The sequence below is a fragment of the Alligator mississippiensis genome, chromosome 1 (genome assembly GCF_030867095.1).
Source record: "Alligator mississippiensis isolate rAllMis1 chromosome 1, rAllMis1, whole genome shotgun sequence".
Taxonomy (NCBI): domain Eukaryota; kingdom Metazoa; phylum Chordata; order Crocodylia; family Alligatoridae; genus Alligator; species Alligator mississippiensis.
The window spans coordinates 4,197,778-4,213,972 of NC_081824.1; the positions used below are offsets into that span (position 1 = coordinate 4,197,778).

The following is a 16,195-nucleotide window of genomic DNA, read 5'->3' on the forward strand; positions in this document are numbered from 1 at the left end:
CAGACTTCCTCCATCAAATCCACAACGTAAACCACTTCCTTGCCACCGGTGATACCTGCAGCATGCATACAAACGTCCTACACCATGAAGGCATTGCAGCCTGCCTGAAGTAGCTGCAAGAACGGGGCAACACGGGGATGCCGAACCGCAGCATATTACACAACTCATCACTCTCAGCGGTTTTACTTTCAGTAAATGACTTTGAGCACAGAGACGGCCCCTCAATATGCAACCTCTGAAGGAGCCGCTCTGAAAAAGAGTTTTTTAAGGAAAATGCACCTCCCAACCTTTACTATTCACCCTCTGGACTTATTTATTGATTCCCACCAGACCTGCAGAAGCTACCACCTTTCCAGCCAACTCTCTCTGAACTGCTCCAACATCCACAGCAGCTTTCTAGGGACCAGGTTCCTCCACCAGAAGGACAACTGCATGCCGAAAACCCGCCGGCACCTACAGACACCGTCACTAAATGAATCACCATCCCACATGCACCAAGAACACCTTGATCTGCAGCCAGGCCTCAGCTGCCGCCGCATCTGCTCTGAACAGAGCACACAATACCTATCTCACCAACCTAAAACCAGCAAAGTTGCATCTTTCAACAAGCTTGTGCCAAGCTATTATCCTCGAAGAAGACAGTGAGACCAGCTGCCCACCACTGGGGTCTCCATCCTTGGAGGTGCCTAGGAGAAGCTGGGCAAGGGGACTATCTGTCTGGATCCTAGACAGGGGCCTGGACTAGACGATCCCGACAGTCCCTCCCACCCTTGATTCTGGGGCTGCTGGTTTCAAAAGGAAGAAAAACCCACGTATTCCCCTGGTTTATGAATGGGTGGGTGCTCGGATTTGAAGGCCAGGAGATGCGGGAACCCGAGGCGAGGGACACAGCAGCCCAGATTCATTGTGGGGCCATCCAGGTAAGTGGCATGGACCCCGCTTAGGCCTGCGGAGGACCAGCCTCGAGAGCACAGATGATCTGACCTGCTGGTAGAAATACAGCAAAGTGGTCCTGTCCTCCATGAAGCGCTCCATGTAATCCTCAGGCAGGTAGCGGATCTGAAGGTCATACCTTAAAGAAAATAATACCCCAACGATTCAGACCCCTTCAAGACCCTGCAACCAGCACTGCTTAAGCTCCTCGGTCCTGACCTGACACCCCCCATCCTAGACAGTCCCATAATGCACAGGGACCCACCCCATAAAAGTGAACCCAGGTGTCCGGCTTGGTCAGCCCCCGTTTCTGGCAGCGTCCTTCCCCAGGACGGAGATGGGACCAGCGTGCCCCCCTCCCCGAGCGCTCACCTCCACTCGGCCTCGAGATGCAGGCACTCGTACTTCTCCTGCACTTCCCCCACTGTCAGCGCCGGGTGCAGCCAGTGGATCTCGTCCGACTTGACGTGCTTGAGACGCAGCCCGTAGCACTCGGCCAGCTCGATGTCGGGCCCGATGCGGCCGCTCAGAAGGATGGAGTTGATGACCTCCTGCGGGGAAAGCAGGGTGGGAGGGGGGTGAGAATAGCGCGGCCCCTTCCCCAGCATGGCACCCTCCCCGTATTGCAGCCTCATCCTCTTTGCAGCAGGGGCTGCCTGGTTTGCACGTCCGAGGGTTTACGGGGTCAAAACAGATGTCACCCTGGAGTCAGTTCTGATTGAGTGTAACCACACAGCCCAGCGGTGGTCCCCTGTGGCAGGGGTGGGTGTGATGTGTGGTGTGTGTGATGTCTGGTGTTGCATGACGGGAGTTTTGCTAAGAGTTTAAATTGCGGATTTATCCGGGGTGCTTTGGATAGAGCTGATTTGCCTCAAGCAGGGGTTTGGACTAGATGTGACTTCTGCAGCTCCCTTCCAGCCCCATTGCTCTAGGATTTCTGCAATTATGGATGTGTCTGGGATGGTTTGCACAGGACTGATCCTGCCCCAGGCAGGGGTTGGACTAGCTGTGACCTGTGCAGCTCCCTGCCCGCCCCGCTTCTCTAGGACTCTATGACATGCAAAGCTGGTGCCCGGCATGAATGGCAATGAACTTGAATTAGTCAGGTGCATCCCAAGGGCCCTCTTGGATACCCCACAAGTAAAGGGGGACGGTGATTTGTCTGTAGGATTTCAGGAAAAAAGACATCATCCCTGGAGGAATCAGGAGGCTGGGGGTTGACCCCAGATCTGTTTATCCCGGGCTTTGACTCGCACCAAAACAGGTGCAGGACCGTCCTTTCCACCCGCAGCTTGCATGGCAATGAACCCCAGTGAGCTAGGGTTGTCCTGGGAAAACGGGTCCTCTTGGATACTTCACAGGGATGTAAATGGGCCGGCGGCATCCCAAGATAAAAGGCTGTGTCCAGGGAGAAATCCAACATCTATGTTTAGCTTCTTTTTACCCAGGTCTGCATAGAGCAAAGGACCCGAATTAAGGCGTACGTCGGTGTCGAGGCTGCACTAGAGGGTGCTACAGGACCGCTTGCCGATGACAGCTGGAAGAGCTGCTCTGCTCCCATCCTCCCAGCCCCGGCTGCCGCGCTCAGTGATTTATCAAGCCTTGTTGCAAGAACAGGCTGTACTTTAGACTAGACCCGGTGCGCCTGATGCTCAGATGGTGTCTTCAAAGTACAGCCCACGAGAAAAAGGCTCAGAGCTGGGGGAAGGGGACTGCATTTATTTCCTATGCATTTGGCTTTCCTATGAAAACTTTCAGGTATTTTCCCCCCACCCTCTGAACTACAGCAGGAGTGTCGGCTGTGTGAGCAGTCGGCACTTGTTCGTGGAAAGAAACGTGGGCGAGATGGCTTGCTAGAAGGGCAAAGATAGGGGGAAGGAAGGGAAAGTGCAATGCTTGAGAGTTTATAGCTCTAGACTTGTTTTCAGGGTCACAGACACGCCGGGCGCCTTGTTTGGGCACGGCCAGGCGGTCCAGGGTCACGCGGAGCCGGCTTCAGGCTGCACCTTATCACCGGGGCCTTGGAAAAGCCGCCAAAAGCCACCCCCTGATGGACGTTTGCCATTTATTGCATAAGGCACAAGGAGCTGGATCCCTGGCAGGCATCAATCCGTGCTGCTCGGGGTGATTTCCGGGGGATCCTACCTGCCTGGCCCAGCTCATTCATTCCCCCTCTGTGCCCCCCAGACATGGGGCAGGCCCCCCAGATCTGAGACCTTCACAGCTCAGAGCTCCCCACATCCTTCAACTCCTCGTGGCATGGTCCCAAATCCCCTCCAAGCAAGAGCCCCAGTGGCAGAAGAGCAGAGGCAAGAAATGCATCTGCCAAGGGGGTCCTAGCTCAGCCGGGGCTTCAGAGATGCATGACGACCAACGGCCTTGAGCTCTCGGGCCCGGGAAAGATGCCATGCCACCTTTCTGCAAGAAGAAGGGCATTAATCCTACAGTCCAGGCAGGGCAAAAATCACTGAGCCCCCAGCTCCGCAGCTCCACGGGACACAGCATCCTTTTCCACCTTGCTGAGAGCTGTTAAAAACCAGGTGTGCTTCCCTTCTGTTCAGCACCGGGGAGGCCACATCTGGAGTCCTGTGTCCAGCTGTGGGCCCCCCACTGCAGAAAGGAGATGGACAAGTTGGAGAGATTCCAGTGGAGGGTAATGAAAATGGTTGTGGGGCTGGGGGACAGGACTGGGGAGGAGAGGAGGAGGGAACTAGGCTTATTTAGTCTGCAGAAGAGAAGACCGAGGGGGATTGATAGCAGCCTTCACCTCCCTGCAGGGGGGCTGCAAAGAGGATGGAGCTGGACTGGTCTCAGTGGGGGCAGATGGCAGGACAAGGAGCAATGGGCTCAAGCTGCAGCAAGGGAAGTTGAGGTTGGAGATTAGGAAATGCCTTGTCATTAGGAGGGTGGTGAAACACTGGGACACGCTACCTAGCAAGGTGGTGAACTCTCCATCCTTGGAGGTTTTGAAGACCCGGGTAGACAAAGTCTTGGCTGGGATGATGTAGGTGGGGCTGGTCCTGCTTGGAGCAGGGGGCTGGACTCGATGTGACCTCCTGAGGTCCTTTCAACCCTCATTTCTATGACTCTACCCCAGAGGCAGCTGCATTTCAGCGCACGGGGAAGTGATGCCATCGGTCATCAGTAAATCATTTCCAGTGCTCACCTGGGCTGGGAGGCAGGTTGTGAGCCCAGTTCATCCCTTGTGGCCTCATACTAGTGTCCAGAAGGGAATTCTCCCCTGCCTACCTCCGGTGTCTCGCTGTCCTGGCAGGCCCTTGCTCTATGTGCAAAACCCTGCCAGGATGCTGACTTCCACCTCCGAGCTGGGAAAGTCAGAGGGAGAGAGAGGCAACCAGACTGTGCAAGATGGGTGGCCAGGATGGCAAGGGTAGAGAAGTCCAAGGCCAGGACCAGAAAGGAGCTGGTGGCTTCACCCTGAAGCCCACGCTCCCCAGGCCTTTCAATGCATCTGTCCGCACAAGACCCTTCTCCTCAGCTCATCCCAGCGACGGCAGCTTCTCCGTCCCTCCAGATATTTCCATCTCTGTCTCCTCCCAGTTGCAGAAAGACCTCTCAATGGGTCAGAGTCAGCTCTGGACCATGAGGTACCACCGCATCCCAGCCGCCTTTGTTAGCATGATGGGGGTATGGTAATAAATGCACAGAGCTGTACAGGGGGGGCCCATCCATTGCAAGGCTGGGACAGCCAAGCAAACATGGCTCAAGCCTGGGGAGATATAGAGATGCCTGCAAAGAAGAAGCAACCAAGGCTCTGGCTGGATGAGGCAAGCAAGGAAACTCCTGTATAGAAGATGCCCCAGCAAATTGAGAGCCCCTTTCCCCTCCCCAGGGGCCAACACAAAGTGGTGAAAGTTGAGCACAGAGCAGAATGAGGCCGTGGGGTTGCTTTATCCTCCAGCACAAGAAGAAAACTGCAGGCCTAGACCTGCGGCAGGTTTCACAAGCTTGAATTTCCAACAGGAAATCCTGTTTGCACACAGAGAATGGCCATCTCAAGCCATGAGACAGGGCAGCGGGGAGGAAATAGTAGCAATACCAGCAACAACAACAATAATAATAATAGCACCCTCTAGATCTTCGGATGTTCCTGCCAATAATTCACTTTGCTGCAGTTTGAAGGGTGAGATGAATTGGTGCTGGCTGACCGGGTACCCGTGAGCATGCCTGGAGACGCCCCGAGGAGTCAAAACTTTGGAGCGTGCATCATCATGCATCCCACACCCCTCACCAGAAACAGGGGCTGTGCTCTGGGACTGCCTCCCCCAAGCCAGCTGGTGGATCTGGGGCAGTAATGAGAACCGGGCAGCCTGCAGATATCTCCGCGCTGATTCCCTGCACGCCAAGACCCAGCTTTGCTGGCTGGGGACGTTAGCAGGTGGGTTTTTGTTCCCAAGTACATCCTGTCGCAGAAAGCCCTGGAAACAGCCTCAGTCTGCTCCCTGGGTACAGCACAGCTTGCAGCTCTCTTGAGCTGCTACGTTTAATCGACTATGATCTCCAGCATCAGCAAACGGGATGAGCAGCCGCCCATTTCTTTCCCTGTCCCAGAGCTGGTAACTCCTCTGACAGTGCAGAGGGTCTGGGTCGGTCCATCCAGCAGCCAAGCAAAATGATATTTTGATAAAATTTTCTTTCTAAGAGGCAAACAGATTCAGCTCCGTTTCATTCACCAAAAATCAGGCTTGTCAAATCTATGGCCCACGGACTGGATCCAGCTCATAGAAGATGGATCTGGGGCTGGGGACGGTGCTCCTGCTGGGACTCAAACCCAGGGGTCCTGGCTGGAGGGTCTCGCCCCTGCGCTCAGGGTGAGACCGATGCTGCACTTGGGGTCAGGAAGGGATTCTCCCCCGTGGTCACGTTGGTACAAAGTAGGGGGTTTTGCCTTCTTCTGCCTGGGATGTCTCGAGCGTATATTAACACCGTTTTGCAAAAGCAAGATGTTGGCTACTGTGGCCCCCCTCCTTTGCCCATGGCGGGTCGGGTGTGATGCCTGGTGCTGTGTCTGGGTCAATGGTAGTTTTACGAAGAGTTTAGATAACGAGTTTTATCGGGGATAGTTTGGATCCTGCCTCAGGCAAGGGTTGGACTAGACGGGAGCTCGGGAGCTCCCTGCCAGCCCCGCTGCTCCGTGATGCTACGAGTCTGTGTGGGGCCGGTCTGCGGGCCCGGTCTGACCCGGTGACCAGTCCTGGCCTGTGGCACTGGAGGAGCTGAATGCAAATGCCCCTGACTGAAATGAAAGCCTGAGGATAACTTTGCACTGGATTGGCTAGAACATTTTTCTTTGTTTCCAGGGTAGGTGAGTTTATTAAACACTTACGTAACCTTCCTCGAACTGGCCCCCAAAGGTTACTTGGAAATGAAAACCCAAACTATTTCCTGTAGGAAACATTTGGACCACTCTGATGTTTCCAAAATTGCTTTCTTCCCACCACTTATGGCCAAAACCATTTGCGGATTCAGAGCACAATCGGGCTGGCAGAGCCCTCCAGCATCTCTCTTGTTCGGCCCCTTCTCGAGGCAGCATCATTCCTGACTGAGCCGTCCCAGAAGTGTCTGTCCGTCTGACCTGCTCTTAGACATACCCAAGGACGGGAATGCCAGCTTCTGCTCCAGGTCTGAACCAGCCTCACAGTGAGGAAGTTTTGCTCATCTCCAGCCTACGTTTCTCTGGTTGCAATTTAAGCCCATTGCTCCTAGTCGTAGAATCAGAGACAATGAGGGTTGCAGGGACCCCAGGGGGTCACTTCTAGTGCAACCCCCTGCTCCAAGCAGGACCAGCCCAACTACATCATCCCAGCTAAGGATTTGTCTACCCGGGACTTCAAAACCTCCGAGGATGGAGAGTCTGCCACCTCTCTGGGTAACCCACTCCAGTGCTTTTCCACCCGTCTAGTGAGAAAGTTGTTGCTAATATCTAACCTCAACTTCCCTTGCTGCAGCTTGAGCCCATTGCTCCTTGTCCTGTCGTCTGCCCCCACTGAAAGCAGCCCAGCTCCATCCTCCTTGCAACCTCTCTTGTCTTCTCCCATCCCCTGGGGCCACGGAGAATAGAGGCTGCCCTTCACTGCTAACCCGGAGCACCATTTGACCTTGCAACCGAAGCGGGGCTGGCCCTGTGCTGTGTCACCAGGCCTGAGCTGGGCCTGGCTGGACAGACAATCCTCTTGGCAGGTCAGGGGGCCATGAGGACAGGCTGGCCTGTGTCTTCCCTGCATACCCCAGTACCACTGAGGCATAAAATGCTCCATCAGCGCTCGCTCTGGGGCAGCTCGGAGGATGTGGTACCAGGCCCCAAGGCTGTCAGTGGCGGGGACAGCTCGGGGTTGAAAGCCGACTGCTCCGGCATGCACCCTCGAGGCCAGCATATCCCCCTGCCCTGGGTGCAGGACTGCCTCATCTCCCAGCTCCACCCGCAGCAGAGCTGGGCTGTCAGGCACTGTCCCCCCGCTCCTCAGAGGCAACAACCTCCTACTGCTCCCAGCAGTGGGAAGAACTGCTCCTTCACTGCTTTGGTACCAAAGACCTCCATGCTAGTTGGCCTTGGTGTCTGGACAGGCTTGGCTATGCTACTTTCCAGCGGGCTATCCTGCACAGAGGCCCGGCAAAGCATCTCGTGGCTTATTCATGCATGTGGACGTCCCTGGGATCTCATCGCTCCACCTCCCCGCCCACGTGCTGGGATGCCTGGGCCCCGCGCTTCGCCCCTTACCCGGATCTCGGTGAGCACGGTGCACTTCACCAGCTTGAAGTTCTTGCCCATGTTGAAGCTGTTGCTGTAGAAGCACACCTTGAGGATGCGCACCTCCTCCTTGTCCAGGTCCATGGGCACCATCACCAGGCTGGAGTCCAGGGTCCCACCCAGGCTGCGGAGAGAGGTCCCCCGGAGCCGGCTCAGGGCCTCTGGGTTTCCCGACATCCTGATGAGGCCCGAGGGGCTAAGAGCAGAGCATCACTGTCCTGCGGGAAGAGACGGAGGTGCATGAGTGAAGGAAGAAGGCAAACAATTTAAAAATATTGAGATTTGGTCACAAAAGAGAACGGTGCATTTTGGAAACGTGGCATCTCAACGTGGCACAATTCACTTCAAATGCATCTGAAGTTAGAAAAGACCCCAACAAATGGGAAAACATATTCAGGAGCCCCATTCATCACTATGGGAGGTAGACCTGATGTCTCTCCCACCCCAGTCGGACACCCCATTAACCCCATTCTTGCCTGTGAGAGGTACACCTGATTTCCCTCTCATCCCATCTAGAAACCCCATCCGCCCCATTCATCCCTATGGGAGGTAGACCTGGTGTCCCTTGTGCTCCAGCCAGACACCCATCAACCCCATACAGCCCTATGGGAGGTAGACCCAGTGTCCCTTGTGCTCCAGCCAGACACCCATCAACCCCATACAGCCCTATGGGAGGTAGACCCGGTGTCCCTTGTGCTCCAGCCAGACACCCATCAACCCCATACAGCTCTATGGGAGGTAGACCCGGTGTCCCTTGTGCTCCAGCCAGACACCCATCAACCCCATACAGCCCTATGGGAGGTAGACCCGGTGTCCCTTGTGCTCCAGCCAGACACCCATCAACCCCATACAGCCCTATGGGAGGTAGACCTGGTGTCCCTTGTGCTCCAGCCAGACACCCATCAACCCCATACAGCCCTATGGGAGGTAGACCCGGTGTCCCTTGTGCTCCAGCCAGACACCCATCAACCCCATACAGCCCTATGGGAGGTAGACCCGGTGTCCCTTGTGCTCCAGCCAGACACCCATCAACCCCATACAGCTCTATGGGAGGTAGACCCGGTGTCCCTTGTGCTCCAGCCAGACACCCATCAACCCCATACAGCCCTATGGGAGGTAGACCCGGTGTCCCTTGTGCTCCAGCCAGACACCCATCAACCCCATACAGCCCTATGGGAGGTAGACCTGGTGTCCCGTGTGCTCCAGCCAGACACCCATCAACCCCATACAGCCCTATGGGAGGTAGACCTGGTGTCCCGTGTGCTCCAGCCAGACACCCATCAACCCCATACAGCCCTATGGGAGGTAGACCTGGCGTCTCTCACGGTAGGCAGGCACCCTGGGAACTCTTCATTATAGGAGGTAGACCTGGTGTCTTGGGAAAATAGTAATTTCAACAAAAGTGGAGAGGGGAAAAAACCTCCACTCTGCTAAAAAAAAAAAACTAACTAAAACTGGACATCTTTACCTCCAGCCAAAGGAGGCATGTCAGGTTGAACCAAAGCCTTCTGTTTTTTTCCCCTGGAAAGTGTCTGTTTGATTCCACCTGAATCAGGTTTTTTTGGTAGGGGTTATGGGGTTTGGGAGTTATTTTAACCCATCTTCAGTTCAGCTACTGAAATGAAAACCGTGCTATTCGCCCAGCTCCGGCTCTCGGCCTCTGTCTGGCTGCGAGGAGGAGTCCCGCACGCTACCAGGCTGATCGACTTGGCCCTTGCTTAACACCTCTCTCGATCACTAGCTTTATGATCTAGCCCCAGGGTAGCAGCTCAGCAGCGAGACGGGACTTTTTCCCTAACAAAGCCATCGTGATTCCCTGACACAATAAACCCCATGATGTCACGGCCTATGTAAGTCAGAGCTGCATGCCTTCCCCAGCAGGAGCTGGGAGCCCATCCGCCAGCACACAAACCAGATTGCAAAGAGGTCACAGCAAATCACCCCCGAGATGCAGCCACTTCTGGGGTGGAGACAATGCAGCTGAGGGAGGCGAAGTATCTGCTCACCACACTGGAGGAGGGATTTGACGCGGGATGACACTGCCTATCCAAGCAGAGAGTGCAGGGAAGAGGCCAGGGAATGGAGCCAGGGAATCACAGAAAATGAGGGTTGAAGGGACCTCGGGAGGTCACATCTAGTCCAACCCCTGCTCCGAGCAGGAGCATCCCAGACTAAACCAGCCCAGACAAGTGTCTACCCAACCTGCTCTGGAAAGTGTCCAAGGATGGAGATGCCACCACCTGTCCCAATGCCTGACCACCCCCCAGGGCAGAAAGTTCCTCGTCTCCAGCCTCAGTCTCCCCTCTGCAGCTGGAAGCTGCTGCTCCTAATCCTGTCCCGAGGCCACGGAGAAAAGCCCACCTCCATCCTCTCTGTCATCTCCCTGCAGGGATTTGGAGACTGTCATCAAATCCCATTTTGATCTTCTTTTCTGAAGGGCGACTGTCATAACAGTCATCAGATCCCTGAAGGGGGATTATAAAGAGGATGGAGGTGGGATTTTCTCTGGGGGTGGAGAGGATGCACATGGGCTTTTTCTCTGTGTCATGAATATGCTTCTCGGCTCCTTCCCACTATCGTGCCAGCCATCACCCTGTCCTGATGTCAGTGCAAAGGAGCTTCCGAAGTCACACTCGGGAAGCCTCGTGCAAACTGGGGTTGTGTGCATGCAGGGAGCCCTGTGCCCTGCTCCAACAGGGGGGCACAAAACTGGTGCCACATAACCCAGGGGACCATTCGGGGTCCATCAACCATTGCAAGCTCTGATCTCACTCCTCACCAGCTCACCGAGGTGCCTTTGCTGCACCGGTCTGTAGGTTAGTGTCCAGATCCCAGGGAAAGCTTTGCATTGTTCTGCACCAGACTTGCAAGGGCAGCCCAGGGGATGCACTAGAGATAACCACCGGGGTCTTCTCCATCTCAAATGCTGCTTATTTCAACTAAAGCCTCCCTGCACCAGTTATCAAGCAGCGGAGAGGTGCAGCAAGCATGCTCCCTTGCAACACCGAAGCTAGAATAACTGCAGGGTTGCATTGCTCAGGTCTCACTGGGGGCCTGAGGGTGTTACTGGGTAGCAAAGCAGCAAGGTGCATGGTCCAGGCCACAGCCCATGAGAACGGTTTACTAGATATGACATGGCAAAGGAAAAATCAATAGGGATTTATTATTAACCATCTCTTATCAGACAAGAACGAGGGGGCACAACGTGAAATAAGTTGGCAGTAAGTTTAAAATGAACACCAGGGAGCTCTTTTCCACCCAGCGTGGTATTAAAGTGTGGGGCTCATGGCCACTGGATGCGGTGGGAGCTGAGAGTCCAGCCAGATCCATTAAGAGGCTGGACACATCCTTGGGGGAAAGGGGCATCAGTCACTGTTGAGCAGGGAGTGAGGGGCACGGCCTGGACCTTCAATGCTGGAGGCTGCAAGGGAGAGAAGAAGAGGAGAAAACCCTGCTCAGACCCTGCTCACCCCCTTCCAGCCTCTGCTCTCTGCCCCCCTGTGACACAGGAGACTGGGCATGACGGACCGAGGGTCTGGCCCAGTACACAGCTGTTCTGATGTCCTTATCATCTCCTCCATCAGCTCACAACTTTGGCAGCGGCACCTTCAGCTGGGCTGCACTGGGCTGAGCCAGCTGTATGGAGAACCGGAAGCAGGTACAGGTATCCGAGTCCATGCCGCCCGGCAGGTGCTGCAGCTGGGCCAACTCATAAAATGCATTTGCCATCCAGTGCAGGGAGCAAAGGGCACGCTGAGAGCAATAGTGCAAGCTGCCTGTGCAAGCCCAGCTCACTGCACCACATTGCACTCCATTGCATAGGCTGCCACTTGGGAAAGGAAGAAGTCACTGCAGGAGCATGACAGCAGAGGATCCCAGAGGAGAGCAGGGCTCATCGGCCAGGAGCAGAGCATGCTCTTGGCACCCTGGCAAGAGGCTGGAGTCCAGGAAAAGCCAGTTGTTTCACTTCCAGTGAAGGCCCCATGCCAAGTGGGTAGCAGCATGCAGCAATCCAGGACAGGAATGCCCTTGCAGATGTTTGCAGAGCGCCGGGCGGCTATTTGCACATGGCAGCAAGAGACAGGGGAGGAAAGCACGGATAAGAGCAAGGCTGCTAGACAGCCCACAGGACTGCCACACCTGCTCTTCTGCCGCCCGCGAGATCACTTGATTTGCAGCGGGGATTTCGGGCGCACCCAGGGCCCTGCTGCACGGAGCTTTGCATGGACACGTGCCCTGGCCCTGGGAGCTCACAGGCCAGGAAAGGCAGTGGCATGGATAGGCGGAGAGGAAGGGAATGCAGTCAACTAGCTATGCTGATGTTGAGGGGGTCCAGGTCGATAGCTAGTAGGGGGTACATGGCTGCTGATGAAGCAGCACCCAATTTTTATAGAAACATATACAATCCCAGAGCAAGGAGGCTGGAAGGGAGCTCTAGAGGCCACCCCTGGTCCAACCCCTGCCTGAGGCAGGATCAGCCCTGTCCGAGCCAGCCTGGACAAACCCAACGTCCAACATCTGAGCAAAGCTACAGTCACCCCGACACAGCACCAGCATCACACCCGACCCTGCCCCAGGGAGATCCCCATAGCAGAGCACAGACGCGGCTACACGTAACTCATCCCCAGCCAGTGTCTGTCCACCGCCTTGAACACCTCCCATGATGGGGAGTCCCCCCCTTCCCTGGCATCTCCCACTGCCTCCCTGCTCTGCCAGTGCAGATGTTTTTCCTGGGATCCAGACACACAGCTGCACGATTCTTCCTTTCAACTGCATGCCCAGATCATGTCTCCATCTGCCCCCGTATTAATAGGGAGACTCAAGTGAGCCGGGGGGATGAAGGTGGGTGCTACCTTGATATGTCCCTGCAAGGTGCACCCCGCTGGCCCTATCTGCCAGCAGAGATCATTAGCCCACCAACTGCTTCTGGTCCCAGACACACTCCTCAGGCCACCCTGCATCAATGACACCAAGGGGCTTTGCCCAAGAACAGCCAAATGCCGGCTAAGCCGTCTGCCTTGGCCACGAGGCAGCTCTGGGGACTGAGCTGGGGCTGGAAGGAAGTGGGGAGCCCTATCTTCAGAGCAGAGACCTCACAAGCCCACAAGCCACATATTTGCATGCAGGCTGCAAAAGGACTTTATAACACCAGCGACTCTCCAGCTATTAATAATAATAATGCAAATATTAATAGTAATAAGACTAATGGAAAAGGTGACATCTTTTATTAGACCAACTAGATATTTGCAAACAAATTATTTTATTTATTTGCAAGGTTTTGGGCGCGCACACCGTTCACCAGGCAGAGGAGAGAGCAGATTGTACAAGTGCTCCTGGGTAGAAATGAAAATTCATATTGCTACAACCTGGATACCTGACCAATCCTACTACTACTACTGCTAATAATAATAATAATAATAATAATAATAGATCCATTATCTATTGCCGAGGTTAATGGAGCCCCATTGCAATGGGCTTAGTTGAGCTACTGGAGAACACAGCTTCCTGAATGGAGAATGGAGATGCTGGGTTACCCTGGGTTGACCTGGTCCCTTTTATCAGCAAGAAAAGCCCAGCTGCAGGAGTCCCACGGCAGCTTGCATTCAGTGGCAATGCCGACCCTCCTCATCACCTTGCATGTGGTTGCTGCGTTAGGTTGAATGGATCAGATCGAGAGGCAGGTCCATTGCACTAGGAGCATCTGGCAGAGAGGAGAGGAGAGGCAGGCAGGGCAGCAAAGGGAGACCTGGTTGGAGGCTCCAAGTCCTGGGAGTGAGTACCTGTAGTTGGAGGGGAACTGGCAGAAAGGGGTTTCGGCGTGGTGTGAGGGCAGGGATAAGGGAAGCCAGCCGCCTGGAGCTGGTCTGAGATAAGGGAGCAAAAGAAGAGAGGCCCCAAGAATATTGTCCTTTTTCCCTCTGCAAGCGCAAGCTGGCACAGAGCGAGAGACCCTGCAGGGAACCAGGGCAGTCGGCAACAAGGGCAAGGAGATGATGAAGCCAGAGAGAGTGGGAACAGGGGATGCCCTTGAGCAGGGGACAGAGGTCAGTAGGATGGTCTGCAAGGGGAGGAGGAAGATGAGCCTATGTGGGTGGATGGGCCAGGGCTGGGAGTGCACGGGGGACAGAGACCCCCAGGACAGGCTGCACCAGGTGAGACGGTGGGTGGCGAGAAGGTGCCTGGGGGAGGAAGCAGCCCAGCACGTGAGCCCCGGGCACAGATGGGCCAGGCGCGTTCCTCACGGGTACAGCCGCTTCCCAGCGGGCTGGAGCCGACCGCCTGCTTCACAGCCCACTGCTAATAAATGTCTCCATCTGCTCTTCCCTTCCGCCGCCTGTTTGTCAGGGCTCGGAGCTGCTGGGCTGGGGGTGGGGAGGCCTCGTCTCCTCCGCTGCCTGGGCCCGGATCCCCACGTTCACCGCGGACACCCCCGGGATGGCGAACGGCGACCTGCCTGGAGCCACGAGTCACGGCGCGTGCCACGGTCACCTCCGCTGGGGCCTGGCCCTGCTCCCACTGGGGTCCCATAGCCCCACGCCCCTGTTTCCAGAACAGCCTCTTGCCCCGGGAGCAAATTCTTGTCCTTGTATGGGAGCATTCGCCCCCAATCTCTGAGCCCAGATTTGGAGTCGCTGCCATGCCAGCCTGGACCTTACCCCTCCTGCTCCACCCCAGTCACCTCCTGATGACGAGGACTAGATACTAACACCTCTCTCATGATGCTCTCACTTCTATATAAACTTCTGCTAAGGCAAGAACCAAACTTGCCTACAGGTACCGACTCCTCCGTCCGCTCCTCTTTGCATACAAGGAGGGTAAGAGCTGACTACTGCTGCCACAGAATGGGGTTATGCCCTTTGGGAGCCTGCCGGAGTCCAGCAGGAGACCGACAGAGCAAGATGCAATGGTTCATTTATTCTGCTTGTCTTATTAAGGTGTCCCTCTCACCCAGAGGTGTTTATCTCATTATTAAGCAAAGGTGCTTATTCTGCTTATCTAATTCTGCTTAGCATTTTATAGAATAATAGAGTTATAGAGAAGCGGGGCTGAAAGGGAGCTCCTGAGGTCCCACTGAGTCCAAACCCCTGCCTTTGGCAGGATCAGCCCTGTCCAAATCAGCCCAGATACAGCCATTATCTGCTCTCTCCGCAAAATTAAACAGTCAGCCCTGACACAGCACCGGGCATCACACCCGGACCTGCCACAGGTAAAGCAGGGGGACCACGGTGGCCAACGTCCTGCTGTTGCAAAGGCTGTTCATATACAAGAGATCCCAGGAAGAGGATCGTGTCCCTGCTACAGAGGATTCTCCACCCAGTTTGTAAGAGGAAGGCATCCCCCCCCAAGTCCATGTACCAGTCCAACCAGGGGAGGAAATTCCTTCCTGACCCCAAATGCAACCTCAGTCAGACCCCGAGCAGAGGGGCAAGACCCTCTAGCTAGGATCTTCCAAGGCTGAGTCCCAGCCTGGGCTGCAGCCAGCACCCAGCGCCTCTGAAGGAGGCTTAAACCCCCCCCCCCCCCCCTGACACATGTAGCTTGATTAGCTTCCCCCAGATCACACCCCGCCCCACATTTGCTTTCAAATTCTGTAGCAGAAGAACCACTTGGGATGCAAAAATAAGCCTTTGAGGTTGCAAAGCAGTGGCCATTTAGAAGTGAACGACGGCACTTCGCCTTGGGGTTTTAACCCAAAGCTTCCTGTTCATGAACCCATGCTTTGCCTAGGGGACTCTCCATCGTCATCTGGCAGTATAGGGACCATGCAACTGAGCTGAGCCATCCTAAAGACAGCAAGGCAAGGACAAAGAGCAGGAAGCAGGTCGTTACGGTGCAGTTGCCTTTCCCAGGCTACTAGGAATGTGCCTTGGGCTTTAATCATCTCACTTCCTTTCAGGCTTCCCTGTCCCATCCAGCTCATCCCGGGTTTGGCCCAGGGCACCCACACACGCCACCTCACCTGGAGCCATCACCTATGTTTGGCTGCAAGCCTTCCAGAGGGACACGTCATTGTTTGCAAACAATTGTTTCCATAGAGACAATCTATTCCAGTCCCCTCCTGGAGGGGTTTTTTTTAGCATTTGGTGAATTTGGAGCCGGTTCTTTGCAGAGGTAACTCACTGATTTCTGGAGCAGGTTTTGGCCATCAGGGACTATCGCACTGATGGGCAGGATATAAAAATATATGTGCATATATAGCAAAAGAGCCGTAATGCATGCAGGATTTAGTCAAAATCCTTGCCCGTGGCTCTGGCAGGGCAAGGGAGGGCCCAGCACGCTCAGCTTGCAGAAAGCCAAGCGGGGCAGGAAGCCTGCTCCATTGCTCAAGCAAATACCAATCTGCCCGGAGGTGGGGAAATGCCTCCCTGACCCTAGATATGATGATGGGTCTGACGCTGAGCAGAGGGGCAGGACCAGTCCCCATCCCCAGCTGCAACCAACACCCAGCACCTCTGGGGGAGGCTTAAAAACCCCCTAATACACGGAGCAGAA

General features: G+C 55.2%; 1 protein-coding gene across 8 annotated transcripts in view; it reads right to left on the reverse strand.

Annotated features, from left to right (window-relative positions):
- PTK2B (protein tyrosine kinase 2 beta) overlaps positions 1 to 16,195 on the reverse strand; it is a 94,746-nt gene that overhangs the window by 37,658 nt on the left and 40,893 nt on the right. For all 8 annotated transcript variants that reach the window (XM_059728089.1, XM_059728083.1, XM_059728081.1 and 5 more), the window contains exons 2-4: positions 7,673 to 7,920; positions 1,306 to 1,484; positions 985 to 1,072 (exon numbers count right to left, since the gene is read on the reverse strand). In XM_059728089.1, the coding sequence (XP_059584072.1) occupies positions 985 to 1,072; positions 1,306 to 1,484; positions 7,673 to 7,879 (474 nt within the window). In that variant the 5' untranslated portion in view covers positions 7,880 to 7,920. The remainder of the gene's footprint in view (positions 1 to 984; positions 1,073 to 1,305; positions 1,485 to 7,672; positions 7,921 to 16,195) is intronic.